Source organism: Lynx rufus, unplaced genomic scaffold (assembly GCF_022079265.1).
Source record: "Lynx rufus isolate CCGP_SWC_20201006 ecotype Redwood Valley unplaced genomic scaffold, mLynRuf1.p SCAF_11, whole genome shotgun sequence".
Classification (NCBI taxonomy): domain Eukaryota; kingdom Metazoa; phylum Chordata; class Mammalia; order Carnivora; family Felidae; genus Lynx; species Lynx rufus.
In genome coordinates, this window is record NW_025814825.1 from 3,154,529 (window position 1) to 3,175,192 (window position 20,664).

Below are 20,664 nucleotides of genomic sequence, written 5' to 3' on the forward strand. Positions count from 1 at the left end.
TGTGTGATGAAGGTAGTAGTATTCTTATTTTTAAAGTCAGTTAAAGTGACGTTCTTACAGCTTAGAAATTCATCCAGAGTCACAAAATGCAAACCTAATGCCAGTGGGATTTGAACCAATGTCTGAAGGACACTAGACTCTTACCTTTCTAGAGGAAGTCCAGTATCAAAAAGAACCAGATTCATGATTAGGGAATTATTTTGTTGTAATCAAATTTCTATCATGGCAATATTATTTGGAGTGAAGAATTACATATGACTTTTAAAGTCTGAAGTCAGGAAATCATAGAAAGGTTTGTATTTCTAAAAGACGTGGAGTTTTATTTACCCCATTATTTTGAAAGCATATTAATTACTAGCTTTGTGAAAAAAATCAGACAAGTCACAAACTAGAAAAGAGTAGTCTTCTAAAGTAAACACAGACATCTTTGGCATGCATGTAAAACTTTTTACATTTTGCTTCAGGCTATCAGTAGTTTTAAGAATTAAATTGAGTTTCGTGTGAGTTTCCCTCTCCAGATTAGCAGAATGAACCAACCTTTAAAGCAGGTATTATCCCCAAACTGGAATGGTAATTTAGAAAAAGAGTAAGTGCTAAAAAGTAGGTTTTAAAACAAACTATTAACATGTAATCTGTATTTCGCTTTCCTTTTTTCTGAAATGGAGCCATACCTGTCATCCAGTCTTTCTAGTAACCCACCGGTTAGTCTTCGAGCTTGAGCAGGGGATTCTAGGTTTCCACCTGATGTCTCGTTCTGCCAACCTGCAATTGAAGACATTTCCAGTTCTGCTTGCTGAACACGTTTAAGAATAGCCTGTACTTTTTCTTCTGTCATCTCCTCAGACTCTACGCCTTCTTCAAGTTGAATGTCCTCAAATAGAGATTTGAGTTTTTCTTCCGTCATCTCCTCATCAGGACCAGATTTTCCTTTCTCTTGCTGCTCAGAGCTTACTCTTACTTTACTAGTTTGTTTCAGTGGCTCTGCTGGTTTAACATCTTTTGGGACCCCAGCCATACTTCCGAGGTATTGAGGATACTCACTCAGACATACATTCTCCAACTGGCTCTCATCTACATCCACTGTGCCAGGCATTTCTGTTAAAGGCATTGAGTCTTCGAGTTTGCTGTCTTCTAAGGAAGTGTCTTCTGCAGTTACGACTGGAGGTCCTCCATCTGCTGAATGCTCTACGTTCCCCTGGGAAGGCACTAGCCCATCACTCAGTCTACTGGGGGTTCTAAGGGGAGACTCTATGCTAGAGATATCACTAAAATAATCATCTTGCTGGAAAGGGGTGGGTGGTGTGTAGTGCAACCCTGTGGGAGTTTCCAGTTCCACTTGAAGGGAAGGATAACCTATGGAAGACAGTACATTTGGACTGACTGGAATGAATTAGAGTACATCAAACAAAACACATGGAATGAATTAAATTATATCAGGTATGAAAATGTATGATGAGTTACAGAACAATGTTCATAAATTTATTGGTTTAGTTCAACTAAATGTAACACAATGAAATAAAAGACTAGTGCAAACTATAATAAAACAGAACACTAATTAATTAAGATATAAATGGTTTCTATCAACTTTGATAATTTTAATACAGTAACTTAAATGTACAGACTAATTCAATCTAATAAAAAGTTAGCTGTCGTTATATAAAATACATTTATTCCACGGTCAAATTTATTAGCTTTCTACTTTCAGCATGCAAAATCCATATGGTGGTGGACTGCATACAGCAAACCACAATTGTTATAATTAATTACTTATAACTCATTTGAAGAGCTTTACATAGGAGCAATGCTACCCGACTCTCATTCTTTTTTTTTTTTTCACATGAAATTTACAGCGAAGAAAAATAAATTTAATCTTTGGAAAGAAATTATTATTAGACTTTAGAGCAATAGCACTGGGGAAAAAAAGTCTAAAAAGATGTTAGGAAAAGGATTTGAGAAGCAGATAAAGTAGAAAAGACTCCAAGGAAAGCTTTCAGGTGTCATAATGTGACAGAGATGAAAGACTTGTGGTGCACATGGAGGTCTTAGTGACTTTGGTGATGCGGACCACTCAGAATCACAACTCAAAGAGAAAAAAGAAATGATACACGACAGAGACAGGAAGAAAGCCATTTGCAAAGAGCTCTCTGAATATTCACAACAACACTGTGAAACACCAGCCTGCTCAGTGGGGAGGTAGGGAGCAGTTCCCTTGTTTTAACCTTCGCTGTGTGGACAAAGGGGACATTTTTCTCCTTCAGCAGAGAAAGAAGTGAACAATGGTCTGGTCATGGTGAGGAAAGGAGGCTTCATAAAAGTTCCACCAAGAGGAGAGACAGGAAAAAAAAGGCAACCAAGCACACTTTCTGAATTAATGGTCTACAAAACTAAAGCCTAATTGTCCCATCAGTCCACGACAAATATCAACTTAGCTTTTGTGGTAAATTCAAATTACTGTAGGTAAGTATAGTCACCTATAAACCAGAATCTTATTGAAAAGTTGGCTGACATTAACTGAGGTTCATAATCTGCACAAGTGAAATTTACTTCATATACACATTCCTAAATTTTCCTACGAATTTTTAAAATACGAAATGTAAAATATTAAGATGTAGCCACAAAAAGCCCTTGGGAATTTATTTCATTCTATTCTGATTTTAAAATGTTACAAATAAATAAAGCTTTCAATTCTATTGACTATTTCCATTATTTTCTGGTTATCCTGCTTGTTCTTTTTTTTCTTTTTTTCTTTTTTTTTGCTTATTAGTTCTCTTAATTTCTTTTCCCAAAAAATAATATTAAAAGATTCCATAAACTGTAACTTGGCAATAATTCAGAATTTGATATAATGGTCTATCTTTAGTGCAAAGAGATTGGTTACCATTATATGGTCTCACATATAAGACAAGGTCTTGAAGAGAGCTTTTTTCCAAGGTTCTATGGTATGTATGTATGTATGTATTTAAGTAGGCTTCACAGCCAGCATGGAAACCAAGGAGGGGCTCACATTCACAACCCTGAGTTCAAGAGCTGAGCTGAGATCAAGAGTTGGATGCTTAACCAACTGAGCCACCCAGGTGTCCTGCCCCAATTGATGGTATTTATAAGCTTATAAAGAAACCACTTTAGACACTATTGCCCATCATGTTTATGTTATATGGATAATAAGATATGCTTTAAATTTTCTGTTAGCTTTAACGTTAGTAAACAGAAACTTTTTAAGGATTTGCCATCTTTGCCACATAACATACGTAGAACTAGAAGTTACTGATTCTTGTTAGTCTAACTTTGCCAGTTTAAAAACGGGGAAAAATGCCATAATTTTCAAAACTTGGGATAGAAAAGTATCCCTAGCTCTTCTTCCTTCCTCCACACCATCATCATTTTTTACTCAAAATTCATTATCAGAATACGTTTCCATTTGTAAAGGAAGACAAACACCTTGAAAAACATAGTAAGATATTTGTTATCCTTTACTTAATACTTTGATTAAAAAAGCCCCAATTTACATAGGAAATTGAAGGAAAATGATAATATTATTATATAAATTAATTTAATGTAAAAAATGAATTATGTTGTTAGTGACATTTGTGCTCATTGAATTAGAAATGACACCGACTTTTATACATCAGGCACGGTTTTTCCAAACAATAAATGGAAGCATATGAAGTTAAAATAATGCTAAATAAGTAAAACATGTTTTTGAGAGATGCATTAGGCTTTTTCAGTAAGCGCTTAAATACTTGGTCCCCAAACAAGATTTCACCATTTTATTTAACAATTTGTGTACTCTATGCTTAAACTTGACCCAGTACCTTGGTTATTTGGTAAAAATAACTCACAATTTGGTCTTATCAATATACTAATAAAAGAGTTCACTAGTTTTTTAGGTAAATATGAAAATGACAACCACAATGCCTTCTCTAGATATGAAATTTTCTTCCACTTGGTCATGTAAAAAATTTTCAAATACCAACTATTGAATATCCAACAGTTAACTTATGCTTTTATACCTCATTATGTGTATTTTATGTAACAGACATTTATCAAGTTTGTTCTATCAGAGTGTTTATTTCCAGACTCTGGCAGAGAAGATGCTGTGAAAATGAGAAATGAAGTCAAGCAAATCACAATTTAGTTGGTTTTAAGTGGCTGCCTTGTCCTCCACACTTTCAAAGTTTATCAAATGATTAAATAAATATGAACGCTAAATTCAATTACCATCAACAGGGTCATGGAAAACATTGTTCTCATCTGCAAAACTCCTGGTGCCTGAAATATTTCCATAATCAAATATCGGTCCTTCTAGCAGAGTCACTATATCTATTCGATTAATTTTTGTCAAGACCGAAGTTAAGGCATCAGCTGAAAAAGGAGAAAAGAGGGTTGAAAACCCGATTAAGTGATTTTCTTCCAGTCACCACAATATCCACACAAAGGCACGGCTTTCTTGACTCTCCTAGAGTTTATTCAGCTCCTCCTGACTGAGCTCTGCCATGTCACCATCCAGAGGGCTCAGAAAGCCCACCATTACAGGGAAGTCATGTTAGGTCTCAAGAATCACTTTTGAGAAGCTGTGTGTGATGACAGCAACATTCATTCCACTGTAAGATGCCGAGCAGATGGGCCTCAAAATAGCTAAACTCCATTTAGTTACAAGGAGATCTAATAAAATTTTAAACATGTTCCTCTCCTTTCAGCCTGCCAAGATAGATCACCCTCATATTTGACATTGACCATCTTAACGGCTTACTGAGGTCAGGCTGACCCTGGCAAACCCACAATAACTTACTTCCCATTGTTGTGGGTTGGCACTGGCCACGGGACAGCACCACCCCTCCCACCACCCCAGCAAAACTAAACAAAGTCAAACCTAAAAATATTAGAGACCTCTCTGCCAGCACATATGAAGCTGAATAAAATGATTTCATCCTATACCTTCTTCCTTCCTCTCCCTGTGCATCCGTCCCCAGCCACAGCAGTAGCCTCAGAGTGCTTCTGACTACTACCCCACAATTTAACAGCTACAATTGTATTTTCATTTTTGATGGTCACAGAGAGAACTAAAGACAAAATGCAAAAAAAAAAATTTTTTTTTCTACTATTTGCTTTCTTAAAAAGATTCCCAAAGATAGATGTTTGGAATATCAGTGTTAAAATTAAACAAGTATAACTTTAATGACTTGCTATTACTTTATGATTACTCTGGTTTCTTAACAGTAGGCTTATCTAAAACACTGGATATATGCAGTTGTGAAAGTTAAAGTAATATAATTTCAGCATACTTGTAGCATTTTTTCCGTCTCTGGTAACCCATTTTTTTAATAACATGAAGCTTTGAGAAATTAAAGAATTTGGATTTTCCACACGTATTTGATTGATTTCATCCACTGAAAAATTCAGTTCCCTTGCCAGTTCTGTAGAAAAGAAAAAGAGTTACTAAGATTTCACATTCTACTTTTATCACATATGTTTCATAAAAGTAATGCTCAACTGCCACACAAAAAAAGAAAGGAATTTTATAGTAAAACCCAGTCCAGCCTTGAGCATTAATCTTTATATGCTTCATTTTACAGGAAGCTGTGATCACACACAGGCTGTGACTTAACTCTCTGGAGATAATTACTTAGTTACAATTAGATTCCCTCTTGAGAGATTATTTTACAAAGAATTCTTGATCTGTACAAAAAGGATGCTGCTGGATTCTTTTAAGTCATCCAAATTATTCTTCACAATTTGTGCAAACCTCACCTAAGATGGGTAGGGATACACAACTCATAAATATGGCAAAGGGGGTGCTGGTAGCATGACTTTAGGAATTCCACTTGGGAGGTTAAATGATGACTCCAGACCAGATCGTTGTCTATGTTACGGTGTCACTTGTATAACAAATACAAGGGAAATAGCTTTGTGTCCATCTCAATGTCTATACCCATACGCTCAACCTCATTAATCAGAGTGTCTTTGGGAAGACACGTGTGAGCATTAGTAGCTGTCTTGACAGAGGGAAACTAGGAGCCAAAGATGAGAAGGAGCCTTACTTTTCATTATATATTTTTTTGTACAGTTAAAAGAATTTCTCAGGTATGTATTATATTAAGTGATTATAGAAATAAATGGGAAACAATTCTTCCCATGGAAAGGGAATTGCTCAAGATTCTACCCTGGTTAAATATTTCTAGCATTTGGCAAAATGCAATTCAGAGGCTCAAAAAGGTCCAGATTCTTTGGTCAAGTGATTTCACTTCTGGAACTCTATCATGACTATACATTGAGTTGGACACAATGATTTATACACATGAATGTTCATCTCAGGCTTGTACCATTAGAAAACTGAAAACAATCCAAGTGTTGAACAAAAGAAGAGTTAATTAAGTTAATGCAGTGGTTTGCGAACTGTTTTGATCATGGCCTACAGTTAGAAATACATTGTATATCATGATGTTTATATAAATGAAACCAGATCTTTAAGGAGCAAAACTTAGCCTTAATACACATAATATACAGACACATCCCTCCCCCCATTCTATCCTATTAAAAGCAAAACCAAAGGATGTATTGATTTCATGACTCTCTAGTACACTGTGACCCAAAGTCAGAAAAACACCATTATTAAGTATGTATATTGGATCTTATTTATCCATTAAAATCAAGACCATAGAATATGTAATTTTGTAGAAACTAGGTAACCACAAATAAAAGAGCAAAAAGTTACATTGTGTATATAACATTTTAAAAGCTTTTAGACAAAAATCAAAGTACATTGAGATGTTAACAGTGGTTCTGAAGGACAGAATTAAATTTTGCTCTTCTACATGATAATTTTTCTAATAATCTTCATTGAGCATAGGTAATTCAAATTTACAAAAGTTAAATTTAAGTTTTAAGTTCTTTCAAGTCCTTTGTGCTTTAAGAAACAATACTCCTACTGTCCAACAAACCCTTATGATCCAACTGTATCCTTTGTCTAGTGACCCAGCAAAGAGCAAAGACACACTGCCACTAAGAATTTTACAACGTTATGGCTTTACAGCACATCTTCTCCTGAAATGTACCCTGATATACTAAGGACTGGATTTGTCTAAGGCAAATAATGAATAGTTATGGGCATATAATACTGCACAATCAACATTTGCTCCAGTATATTCTTAGATTACAATGTCCGATGTTAAAATATAATTATTAATTTTATGTTAGCAAATATTTATACATAACAAATTGCTATTAACTCTCAACAAGCTTCCAAGGATTATGCAGACCACCTGTCTTTTCAGAGTACTACTAGGCTCCTCTTTGTTAGCAGTGGGCCTGAGAGCAGGGGCTGGGTGGAAGGAGACAGGAAGGTTATTAAGTTGGGGGTGAGGGCAGAACTTAGGACATTTAAAGGAAGAAGATGTAGCTGACCTTGTTTGCCATTATCTGGTTTCATATTCTCCATTTTAATAGCATATAGATAATTGTTTCCCTGAGTATAGAATATCGCTGAGGGTATACATGATGACTTAGATGTGACAATGGTTAACATTTCTATTTTAAGCTATTATATTTTGTTGCTGTTGTTGTGTGTTAAACAAAATACACTCAACCTTAAAAACTTAAAATTTTTCTGACTCATGTGAGGAGGATTTTGGGGGCCCAGTTAACATCAAAACTACAAAGCAGAATCGTTCAGTCGACACAGAATTTTATCTTCATCTTTAATGAAGTGAAATCAAACTAAATATTCATTTTCTTTTTTTTTAATTTTTTTTAACGTTTTATTTATTTTTGAGACAGAGAGAGGCAGAGCATGGACGGGGGAGGGGCAGAGAGAGAGGGAGACACAGAATCGGAAGCAGGCTCCAGGCTCTGAGCCATCAGCCCAGAGCCCGACACGGGGCTCGAACTCACGGACCATGAGATCGTGACCTGAGCCGAAATCGGACGCTTAACCGACTGAGCCACCCAGGCGCCCCAAATATTCGTTTTCTACACACTGATCATAAACAGTTTCATTCACTTTATTGAACTCAACTATTTTTGTAGTTTGAATAGATTTATACATGTGTATCATGCTTTAAGAAATTATAATTCAAATTTTAAGCTTCCTGTCATTCTCTTGTTTTCTTCTTTACGTTGTTATTGAAAATGATCCTTGTCGTCTTTTAGCAAAGTGATACAAGATTTCCTTTGAAATAAATCTTTGGGCATAAAAGTGAGTCCACTTAAAAGGAAAAAAATATCAGGTAAATGTACATACAAATAACATGTGTAGGTCATAAAAAGTGTGAAGATGACCTCATGAATGATTAAAATTTGTGAAACCAGGGCATGGATTAATTGGACTGTTGCTTAAGAGAGCTGCCCTGAGGGCATAAACCATGTTTAAAATTTTGGATGATTTAAAAATCATAGGGCTTAATTGCGTTTTTCTTTATACCAGAAAAAAAATTTACCACTAGGTAAAATGTTATCTAATATTACCAGAAATGGCAGTGTGAAGAAAGTGCCTACATTTAAGGTAAAGTGAGATTTAAATTTCTATTCTTGAGTGTATGGGCTTTGAAAAAGCTTTGAAAAACACGGTATATAAGGTATTATCGGTAATCATCTCTGGGTTGATAGAATTACAGATGATAAAAATGTTTGCTGGTTTTTTTTCCTTGTTGCTTGTTTCTGTTTTACATAATGAACCCCTTGTGAAAGACAAAGAAATTAAGAAACTGTATTTGTCTCACTCAGTAGTGTATACACTTACCTGTCCAACTAAGTCCCAGGTGGTCGGCTACTATTGCCATCCTGATATCTGTCCGTTCACATGGACTCTGTGGACCTACGATTTACAATTTCTTAATTAAAATAATCATCAAGAAAGACACGATACTGGAAAATGTTTTTTAGCAGTACTCAGATTTTACAGAGAGACTAATGCTAACACTGTACACTTACATGTGTCCTAGTCACCTACACGAACACTTCTCTTTTCACATGGCTCACTTGATTGTCACCTGCACCGGCCAGATGTGAGACTACATGGATGCTCAATGTGATGGAATCGAACATGCTGACGAGCTAGCTACTGGACAGCGGTTACAGAATCATTGTGTCGGTGAAAACACCATGATGGGATCTCAACATCTCTGCTTTTACTTTGACAGAATCATTATTAGTACATTAAAGAAAAAAAAAAGTTGCTCATCTTGAATGACACCAATGTCTTCAGCATGCTTCCCTAGCTGTCTACAGTGTCGTTTGGTTAAAAGGGAGGAAGAAGAGTGTATAGACAGCACACACAGATGACAGTGACAGAATGAGAAACTACGGTTAAGTCACTTCACAGGCAATCACGACAGTTCATGCACTAGGGTCTACGAGTCGGAAAGTGTTTACAAACTACGCTCGCTCTCCGGGATGTGAGCAAAGAGTGCTCGAGAGACCTGACTGCCTCCGTTCTCACCAGTCCTTCTACTGCTCCTTTTCCCACTGCCGGCCTTTTCACTCTTTGATTTTAAAGGTGCTGCCTCTGTTTTCTTATCTCTAGCAGACTTCGTGGTAACTGAAGGCTGGCCACCCCGGGAAGTCTCGGACAACGACGTGTTTCTTGAGGTACTGTCTTCCTCATCGGACAACTCGGACTGCATCTTTTTGTCTTCTTCAGAGAGGCGGTCCACAAGCTTTAAGGTCTCACCACTAATTCCCTTAAAATATTCAATGGAATGTTTACATACTTCCTTAAGCTGACTCTTCCTAACTTTTACTATGGCGGTGGTGGTGGTGGTGGTGGTGGTGGTGGTGGTGGTAGTGGTGGTGACACAGGTGGATCTTACCTTTACTGGCAACTTGGATGGAAGCTGTTTGGCCTTGCCTTTCTCTGGCTGCCCTTGCTTTTGTGTGGCACATGCTTTTCTAACTACGTTATCTCTGTGTGTGTCTTTTACTGGAATTCTGGACTTTACATCTACACATGAAGAAGAAATAAGGGTTTTGGTTTTCTCAGATTGACTGACCTGCTTCGTTTTACTCACTTTCATGTTTGGCATATGACTTGGTGGGCAGATATCTTTTGGTGAAGTGGCCTTTATGGGAAGTTTGGATTTTCGCCTAATCCCTATCGATTCCTTGGTCTTTGGCTGCTCTCCAAGAACTTTCTGCTTATCTCTTACACAGTGTCCTTGCAGTACCCCTGTCTTTTTTCCTGATGAGATTTTCACTGGATTAGCTTTCTCTGTGGTACAAGTGGGTGCAGAATGTTCTGTCAGAACTATATTACTTGTAATGTTATCTGTCTGTATAGTGGAAGAATCCAAATTGTTGTTGTTATTAAAGTTATCTTTCTGGAAATCATGTTTTTCTTGGGGCCTAGTGCCCATGTGGCTATTGGCTGTATTTGAAATCATTGGTATAGTTTCATTCTCTAGTCCCTGACAACTGGTCATCACAGCTTCTATCTTATCTGTCACTTCTCCAGGGCCTTCTTTCTTCATGGTCATGGTGGATGCAGAAATTCCCATTTTTATAGGCGTGCGCAACTTGGGGTCAACTTTAGAGGTGCTAGTGGCTGCTGCCGATTTCTCCAGGGAGCCACTACTGGATGTGCCTTCCTGACACTCTCCGCTGGTCGGGATGCTGGGGTTGGGTTCGACTGGAGGTGCCTCTACATTTCTCTCTAGATTGGTTTCTACAGTGGTGTCCCCTGACTGTGGCTGTGGTGTGGCAGTGACCATACTTTTATCCCCTTCCCCCTGGTCCCCTGACTTCCCTTCAGAAGTATGCTCACCAATCTGGAAAAATTGGAGCCTCTCTTCAACAAAATCCCTCTTGCTCATGTCAATTGCACCACTGCGAGTCATCTCAAACATTTTCCCTTCGTGAAATGGGAAGGGGTTAGGCTCACTAGTTGGGGTACTTTCATCAGTTGGCGTTCTGGCTGGCGTTGTATCAGGGGTTGTTGCTGGCGAGCGGTCTTCCACAGCCAGACCAAATGGCTTAGTTTCATCTTCCCGTGATTTACTGTCAAAAACTTCATCATCCCCTCGGTTATTAGACCAGGGATCAAAATCTAGACCTTTGGTAGCTACTGTTTTAAAAGGAGTGGCAAATTCTTCATCTACTTTGTAACTGAAGTAAGTATCAGGAAACACTGATCTGTCAGGATGTCTGCCTTCTAGAGTGAAAAACTGGGCCCCTGATTTCTGATCAGTCTTATCAGGGGTCCTTTCGGATGAGGAACTTTTAGAAGGTGGCTTATCTTCGTCTGGTCCCACCCTTCCCTCCTCCTCCTCGATAACTTCAAGTTTACTTTGGCTAAAGGAGCGATCAGCTGGCTTCAGAATGCCCTCTGTGTTCCAGACATCTTTCTTGATTTCCATGGTTTGACTTGGGAGTTTAGAATCACTCTCTGTCAGGCCATCATCTTCATCTTGCAGGTCATAGCCATCCAGAGAGTCGATCTCTGTGGCATCTGTGTCATGAGAAAACTCGGCCGTGGTAGCAATGGAACACTCTGTGATGGACTGGTCATTGTTCCCATTCTGGGCGGTTTCATTCTGAGGTGAATCGAGGCCAAGGCCAAATTCGTTATCTTTTCCAGATCCATTGGTTTCCAATTCTTTCTGGTTGGAAGCCTTGTCAGCAGGAGCTTTGGATTTGGTCATTTCTTTTTGTTCATCGTCTACTTCCTTTAATTTGAAGGTGTATTTTTTAACTGGGACCGGCTGATAGATGGACTCGTCATCGCTCGAATCGCTGATGTCTGCCCCGGGAGGAACTGGAGAAGGTGGCTGCACTCTGATGACCGGTTCAGCCAGCTGGTACTTGTCATGTTCATCTTGCAGACTGACTTCAATCATGTCAACCTCTCTTTCAGGGAGATAATGATGTTTCTTATCTGGCTCCATCTGGTCTGCATCCAGTGGTGGAGGAGGGGGGAACTCAATATAGGCAACTCTACTGGTTTTGGGTCTTTGGTTAGAGTCTTTGCTCGCATCGGTAGGCATTTCACGCTCCACGGTTGCTTCCTCCACCGTAGTCTGCTTTAAGGAGGCTGACTTGGCCTGCTCCTCCTCCTCAGATTCCTCAGAAACCTCAGGGATTGGGCTGGGTTTGCCTGGTATATAAGCTATGAGCGAGTCTGGTGTCTTAGACGTGAATTCATAACTCACTTCCTCTGAACTGGGTGTTTCCGGGGTTAAAGGGCTTTTCCCAGAGCTGTCTAGAAAGGAAACTTGTTCTAGAGTGTCGTCTTCTGGACTACCTTGGGGAGAAGGAGGCTGCTTCTGCTGTCTAGTTGTATAAAAGGTCCCCCTGGTCTCTTGTACTGTCTTACACTCCTGACTTATGATCTTTTTTACACTTCCTTGTTGTATCTCCTTTTCATACTGCTTCCCCACCTGTACAAAACTGACATAAACAGGTAAAGTTTTTATGTCTTTCCCTCCCTCCGTCTGGGCTAGTGGAGCAACTCTTTCCAATCCATCAAGGGGACTGTGGTCAAACACATCACTAGAGGGAGATTCCTTTCCTGGGCTAAACTCTAAGGAATCAGGAGATTTGGTGGGAGAGGTTTCAGTTTCATCGAGAGGAGGGCATAAGCCTACGTAACTCTGGCGTTTGGAAACTTTGCTGATTTCTGAATAGGTAACTTTTTCATCTTCTATAGAATTAAAGTGCTGTGTCTCGACTGTCTCTTTACTCATACTTGATGGGGACAACTTTGGTGATAGTTCGTGTCGGGGGAACGTCGGCTGCTCGCAAAAACCGTCAGGAATATCAGAAGACAGTATTCTCCGTCCCTCTGCAGCTCTGACCGGGATGTGTGATACTGCTGAGCTCTCACTCCTCCTGGAAGGCTGTTCCAGAGATCCACCCGGCCGTTCCCCTTCTTTCACAACATATTCCCTATATAAGACCTTTTTGGAGGGAGATTTTACAGTCATTTCCTTAATTTCTGAGAGAGACCCATTTGTTAACAACTTGTGTTCTCTCTCAGTCACAGACATAAATTCACTCCTTTGATCAACAATCTTACTCTCAGGGTGACCAGTGTGATTCTCTCTTACATCATGAACAAGTACATGTGAAAGTTTTTCTTTCTGCGACTTATTGTTAGCAGCTCCAGAACTTTCCCATGTTCTAAAGACCTTTTTGTCCCATGGTCCCTTAGTTGCTAAATCTGAGGTTACATGACATGCCAAGTCTTTAGCCTGTTGCTCAGAAAAATAGTCAGGCATTGCTTTACTTGACATTTCAGTTCTCTGTGTCTTCACATCCTCGGAGCCAGAATCATTTATGACAATTTCATTGCTTTGGACATGCTCATCTTTAGCTTTCAGGACCATAAAATCATTTTGCACAGACACACTTTCATCTGGGAGGTCTATGGCCTTCTGCTGCTTTTCTCTAGCAAAAACTTGGTAGACAGGCAGCTTGCTCTCCTGGATTTTTTTGACTGGGATTCTGGATTGGCCCTCCGGCTTTTTGTCTTCTTGAGACATGTCCTTACTTTTTGCCTGTGCGCCTTGTTCAAATTTTAATCTAATGGAACTGAGTTTGGATTGTTTGAGCTGAAAGCCAGACTGGGGCCCTTCTGGTGCTTTGCTCTGCGAAATGCTTTCTTTGGCTTCCTCCATGGACTTGCTGTCCTCAGGCTGTTGGGAGAGAACCTTCTTCTCTGGGCTGCTCGGCAGACTGGATTCTTTCCTCTCATCAGCTTTGGGGAAGCCTTGTCCATCATGGCCATGCTGCCTTGCCTTAACCCACTCATCATTGGATGCCAACAGTTCTGTCAGCAGTACCTTCTCGGGGCTGCTACTGGTAGAGCTTTGAGAAGAGTATTCTTTACCATTTCTAGGACGTGGCTTTTTCTCTGGGGACTGCAGTTCATCATTAAGCTTTTCGGTTTTGTCACGAAAAAACTGTGACACTTCAGTCAGTTTTTCTTCAGCTTCCTTCACAGTCCTGTCCACCCTATCTTCATATATCAACTTCTCTCTACCTCTGTCTAATCTGTCCTCAGTAAAGCGCATCCACATGGCATGTTTTGGACTACTAACATCGCCAGAATAGTGCAACACTGTCACTTTATCAAAATGCTCATCTTTAGACACTTTACCTACACCATTTTCAGACACATCTTTATAGATTTTGGAGAGAATTTCTTTTTTGGGGGCAGTGACTACTTTTTCTCTGGACCGCTTATCAGACCCCTGTAACTCTGAGCTAGGGGGTCCTGCATGGTCTGTAACCGATTCCTCGGTATCAGAGTGAGACACATCTAGCTTTTCTGACAGAAGCATTTTCTCAGCAAACCTGTAAGACTCCCCTCTTAGTTCTGACAACTCATCGTCATGGTATTCTATTGAGTGTTGACTCAAAAGCTTCAATGTTTTATAAGAGTCATCAGATATGAGTTGAGCAGAACTAGGGCGACTATCTTCTTCTTGGGACACAGGAGTGTTTACTCTGGAAGACTCCAGATAAGAAGGCAATGACTCTTCAGCAGTGAGTTCTTCTTCTTCTTGCTGACCCTGTTCCTCTGAACAAGGAAAAGCATCGTGTTTTTCTGGCAGAAAATCTTTTAGGTTAATATCTCCCCGGGATAAGTCTTTCTGATATACATACATTTCCTTTTCTGGATGCTTTTTGGTTTCTCTAATAATGACTTCAGTGGGCTCAGCTTGGTTACCTTTTTCGATGTGGACTTCTATTATACGCTCCAGTTTGGGTTTCATTTGGTTGTCCTTCTCTGCATGCTGGGCTGAGGTTTCAGCAGCAGACTTGTGAACATCTGGAGGCACTGCCGACTTATGCTCAAACAGACCTGCCAGTTCTTTGGAAGGGTCCCGCCCGGACTGAAAGGCCTTCATGATGTCATGGACTGACATGGTTTCTTCAATTCTTTCAGAGGCACCTTCACTGCCTGGTGGAGAATGATAGACCATTCTGGTGGTCGTGGTTATGTGAGTCTCTTCCTTAACACGCATGCCTTTGCTCAGAACCCGACTGTGGTCGTCTTCTTCACCGTTGGCTTTCATTTGAAATGCTTTCACTTTTTCCTTAATACTAGAGGTGGTGGGCTTTGGCTCCAGTTCTGTAAAAGTAGGTGAAGGTTTGGGTGACACCGGCTCCTCTGGTTGGCCTGGGGGAGCATCTCCAGCCGAAGGTTCATAGCTCCTGATAACATGCACCACTTCAGTTCTTGTTTCTGTAATGACAGGAGGGATGGGGACTTCGTGAAAAAGTGGTTTAGGGCCAGTGCTTTCAGCACTCTGTGGGGCTGAAGGCGTTTTTTCACTTCTTGTTTCAAAGCCACTGTCAGACAAAGGGCTTTTGTCTTGGTCATGTTGAGAAAAGTCATCCGGAGACTCTAAAATAGTATCTGTTCCAAAAAAGGAATCGGCCATTTTACACAACTCTTTCTCAGAGGTGGAAGGCCTCATGGAGGCTGGAGGCATTTTGAGTTTGTGTTCCTGCAAAGCGATTGCTGGCTTCAGAATCCTTTTCTGTCTCTCTTCACCATCCTTCTTTGCATCCTCAAACTTGTACTTTAAATTTGTCAACGAACTACTCCCAATATCATTTGTTAAGTAGTCAATAACTTTGGTCAAGTTATAATCCTTCTCGGAGGCGGCTTTTGCTTTCACTTGCACTCTCTCTGGCAGAGTTGGGGAATGGATCGTGGCAGCTTGTTGTCTCGCTTCTCTTATTTCTTCCGAACTAAATTCTATCCAGTCGTCTTCGGGAGAGAGTCCTTTGTCACTCTTTGGTGATTTGGGTGGTCCTTTATTATCTACACATACATCTTTTTTAAGGATTTCACTCACTTTCACCAAGTCTTCCTTTACTTTCTCAACGATTTTGAAAGGTTCTTCATCGTCAATTCTCCCTTCTTTCGGGAGTTCGGGTTGGAATGGCTTCTCCTCAGGCACGTCTGTTTGTAGTATTGCGGTCATCCGCATGAGGTCCTCTTTCATTTCAGCCACGTCTTTTAATATCTCCTGACTGGAAGATAAAGAAGATGGTGTAGACAACTTAAGGGCAGAGGGTGCAAGGAACAAAGACGACTTAACTGGAGATGAAGTTCGATTGAAATGGGGCTGAGGACGTGTCTCCGTAGTCAATGTTTTAATGGGTGACAGCAAGGCTGCTGCTGATTTTGTAAGTGAACTAGAGTCTGGAAGTTTCTTTAATGCTGGTTCTGGCAAAACATTGACTACAGAGTATACTGGCACTGTTATTATAGATGAAGTTACAGATGAGGTAGTTGCAGATATTGACGACCCAAGGGATGTATAGAGTGCACTTGCTGAAGGAGTTCTTAGAGACTGAAAAGCGGATGGTGCCGAAGAAACATATGACCTGAGTGGGGAAAATGGCATCGCTGTCGTGGTAGAAAACACTTTATCGACTGTGTCAGTGGCTGCGCTAACCACAGAGCTCACAGAGTTTGTAGCCGTAGAAATTTTTTCCTGTAACGTGGCAGTGGCTTTGCATCCATTAATTAAAGTTGAAGATGACGGATATTTCAGGGGGGAAATAGATCCATTGACTAATGCTACCTCTGCATGTCCAGGCATCTGTTTCACAGGTGATGAGAGAGAGGGGGCCATTGTAACTTTAGCTGATGAAATGACATCAACTGCTGATTTCACTGGAGACACCACTGACTTTAGAGGCGAAGATATTAGCGGTGCTGCTGATGTAATAATTGACTTAAATGGCAAACTTGAGGAATACATATTAATGTTTGATTTGGGGGAGGCAGGGGGGGTCATAGTAATTGACGACCTCTCCAGAAGAGACCCCGCTGTAGTCACTGGAGAGGTTCGGGAGGAAAACGTAGAATTGGATGCCAGCCCTTTTAAAGGCGAGGACTCTGGGACTGTGGGAGCTCTAACCAGGGTACCAGAGGAAACCTGGATATTGTATGGAGATTGTGACACCACTGTTTTTATCGGTGAAGAAATTGTCCGAAAGGATCTAATCGGAGATGCCACATCACTAATGGATTTAACTGAAGATGTAGTCGACGCGCCTAATGTGGATTTGATTGGAGAAGGAGTCGAAACAGACCATATTGATTTTAACGGAGAAGCTGATGGCGTATTAGAGGAAGAGCTTGATAAGGAAGTGAAGCCTGACTTGGCTGGCCCAGGCACTGTGATCGGAGCTGTTGTCCAGGACTGGTATGGTCTTGTAGAAAAGAATGGCTTGTATGAGTAAGTGGTGGGGAGGGATCTTGTTGCTCCTGCACTCCGTTCAACTGTTTCTTAAATTTTAAAAATGAAATCAAACACAAAAATCAACAAAAATGGTTGAGAAACAGAGAGACCAGAGAAAAAAATTGGTCAGTAAACTTTGAAATATTACAAAAGCAAGTACAATTGTTTGCATGATTTAGAATGGAAGAGGCAAAACGAACAATTAAGTAAAAGAGGAAAAAAAAAACTCCACAGACATAACCAATCCAGAATTTAAAAAAATAAATAAATAAATAAACAAACAAACAGAAAACAGAGCAATGGGAAATGAAAGACAGAAAAAGCACATCGCAACCAAATAGGCCAACAATGAAAAACAGAAAACATGAGGAAAGAATTAATGATGAGAAAAGTAACCACAATGGAAAACGGTTCCCTTACTTCCTATTGACTTTCTTATGTGCTGGTTTCGAAAGATCAGCAGCCATTCTGTTTTGCCTGTATAGGTACACGTTCGTTTTGTGCAACCATATAACTTTCATTTTAGTAATTTCTAATGCTCCCTCTCCTTGAACCTTTCGGTGATACAGATTGCACCTACTCAGAACCATATCGATGTGTGCAGCTATACATTAAATATCTAGAACTCTTTTTTTAGAAAACTACTCAAGCCTATTTCATGCAGAATCCAAAGTAACTTTTATGTGACAGGCAACTGATTGCAAACCGTGAAGCCACTGGATTTTAAATCTGTATCTTCCATGCATGATTCGGTTATGCTTCACACCCATAAAAAGCCAATAAGAGCAAGAAATTTTCTGAGTTAGAACTTTAAAAGAAACAACAACGAAAAGGAATGTTTGCATTTATTTTTTCCCATGCAGCATATTCCTTTTGGTGAGGAAAAAGAAAATGTAATATGAAATGATTTAAAAATGCATGTGTACATACACACAAAGGGGGGAAAAGCGGAAAATATGGTTCATGGTTACCATAAGCAAGCAAAGCAACTGAAAACATCTTATCATGCGCATTATATCACGGCAAACAAGCCAATGAAGTAATACAATTTTTATGCCATATTATGCACAATATATAAACTTTAAAAATACTTTCACAAGAGCATTTAGAAAGAAGAGTACACTTTTTCCATGAGATGCAAAATCTTGGTACCTTTTGAGATTTTAGGAAAATATTTAATACCGCATACTGAAAATACATCTGCAACTAAATGTATCCATATCCAGTGTGATCTTCATTATGGAGAAAAGCACATTGTTTATTTTGGATATCCACCCCCCCCCACAATCTATCACACTTTAAATTCTCAAAAGGTATCATGGGAAAATCTAAAAAGCACAGTCGTATTTTTAACACTTCATACTTAAGTATCTGCAGTGGGATCCAGTATATATTGGTATACATATTTATTTATCAATGGCAAAGGTACCAATTCTGGTGCCTTCCCAGAATGTTCATGGGGCTCATGGCTGCTCCAAAGAGTAGAGCAGCCGTGAGGCAAACCTACCACTAGGAAAGATGGATTTAGTACCAGCATTCATCTGGCAATGGGACAAGAAACACACAAATGAGGTAAGCACACTCACTGGGGGAGAGCAAATGCACACTTGGTCCTTTCTACTTCTACAGCTCTAACAAACAAACCGAGTTGGTCACAGAGATTTGGAATGCCTGCCAAGGCCTAATGGTCTATGTCAAAGTTGAGTACAGTTTCGCTCCCAGAAAGCACTGGTTCAGAATAATAGTGAAACGCGAAGAGGAAATGACAATCTGCTTCATCTTTTATGCTCCTCTTCATGCTGTGCCCGGGCCATTGCTACAATCCAGTCCTTGGATTAGCAGCTACTCCCACAAGGGTGAAGATTTTCATTCCTAGTGTACATTTAAATTCAAATATTCAGAACATGTCCTCTTCTAAGCTTACATATTATAATAAAGAAACGTGGAAGAACTGAGGAAAAACTCACCCGTTCATTACCCCTCCTAGTCATAATTCTCAATATTATATTGCTTAATATATTTTGGACACACCATACTGCAAATGGAAGATTTGGGGATTCCTTCACTTTAGTGACTTGGGCTCAGCCCAATGTCTCAAGAGAATTTATTTTTATAACTACCAGAAACTGGCAAAGCATCTCTCCTTCACCACTGAAGGCTGGCTCCGTCAAGCAATGTAGTCTTCTGAACCACATGTATGGTTTTAACTTCGCATGAAGTAGCCAATTTACTGATTGGTTACACATTTTATGCTTAAATGACACATATTTTGTGATGCACTTTATAACAAAGAAAATTTCTGGGAGGTTCTGGATGTCAGGCACTGAATTACACCAGATTCTTTCTTGTTTGGGAGGTTGGGGTGGGGGTGGAAGGGACAGGGTACTGAGAGAAAAGCTGCATCACTTGCAGTTCTAACACCAATTCAGAGGCCATGACATTTCCTTAGTTTTTAGTTCTTAGTCCTTTCCATTTCGCTGTTTACCACTATTATGCTCCCTTTCATAAAACAGAGAAAAGTACCTTCTTCCTTCTATCAATGTTATACCATAACCGAAGCTAACTAAAAAATAGCAACACTTGCATAAATGAAAAAAATTTAGTTGACTTAGCACAGACCTTACCTCAAACTCATATAGTCCCCCAAATACTTTAGGGACCAGAATCATATGGGAGTTCACCTGCCCAGAGGTACCTTGGACCTATAGAAGCTGGTCATGGAGCCTGTCCAAATCTTAAGTATTTTGCCTGGGAGTCCCAACCAGCTACCCTCTGAGAGCCTTAGATTTGAGGCAAAATAGTATTCCAAAGAAAAGTTCTCAAAGAATATTTAGTCTTATTGAAAAACCATCTACTTATACACATATATTGTCCTTGCTTTGTAGAATAAGAGGAGTTAGTTTCATCCCTTATGGTTTCGGAAGGATTTAGATATTTATGCTAGAGACAAAAACTGAGATCTGGAAAAACATTTATGAGTGTGGTAGAACTCCATTTCTCTTATGCTCCCCGTTTTGTGTCTGGATATAAAAGTTCCACCAGTAGTCAAGGAGCTAGATTCCATAAGATTATGCTAAGACCTTTTAAGCTAAGTACTAGAGTCTTCCTGCTGCACATTGAATATGCTATGTTGGGCCACAGAAACAAGAACTCAGGAAAGGTGGGAAAAACCAAAGATGTGGCTCTTATTTGTAATTTCCAATCCTCCCTGAACTCAAGTTAACTGTGAGTAATGGGAAACAGCCAGAAATTATTCACTAACAATTATTTGTGTAAAACTCCTTTTCTGATGGATCAAACACAGTGCTACTCTCAGCACTCTTAGCTCCTGTTGATGGAGGGATTCTCTGGAGGGCTGAGGGGATAGGGGAAGATGAAGTGGGGAGGGAGATGGAATGAATGAATATGACTGAATGGATTTATATCCTGATACTTGCAAGCCAGTTAACAATGAACCAAAACAATCACT

General features: G+C 39.7%; 1 protein-coding gene across 2 annotated transcripts in view; it reads right to left on the minus strand.

The window, feature by feature from the left end:
• ANK3 (ankyrin 3) overlaps positions 1–20,664 on the minus strand; it is a 322,298-nt gene that overhangs the window by 13,964 nt on the left and 287,670 nt on the right. The window contains exons 37-41 of one of the 2 annotated variants that reach the window (XM_047071796.1): positions 9,434–17,236; positions 8,735–8,809; positions 5,283–5,414; positions 4,219–4,362; positions 672–762 (exon numbers count right to left, since the gene is read on the minus strand). In XM_047071796.1, the coding sequence (XP_046927752.1) occupies positions 672–762; positions 4,219–4,362; positions 5,283–5,414; positions 8,735–8,809; positions 9,434–17,236 (8,245 nt within the window). Of the gene's footprint in view, positions 1–671; positions 763–1,041; positions 1,354–4,218; positions 4,363–5,282; positions 5,415–8,734; positions 8,810–9,433; positions 17,237–20,664 lie in introns of both variants that reach the window. The other variant, XM_047071803.1, reaches the window with a different exon arrangement.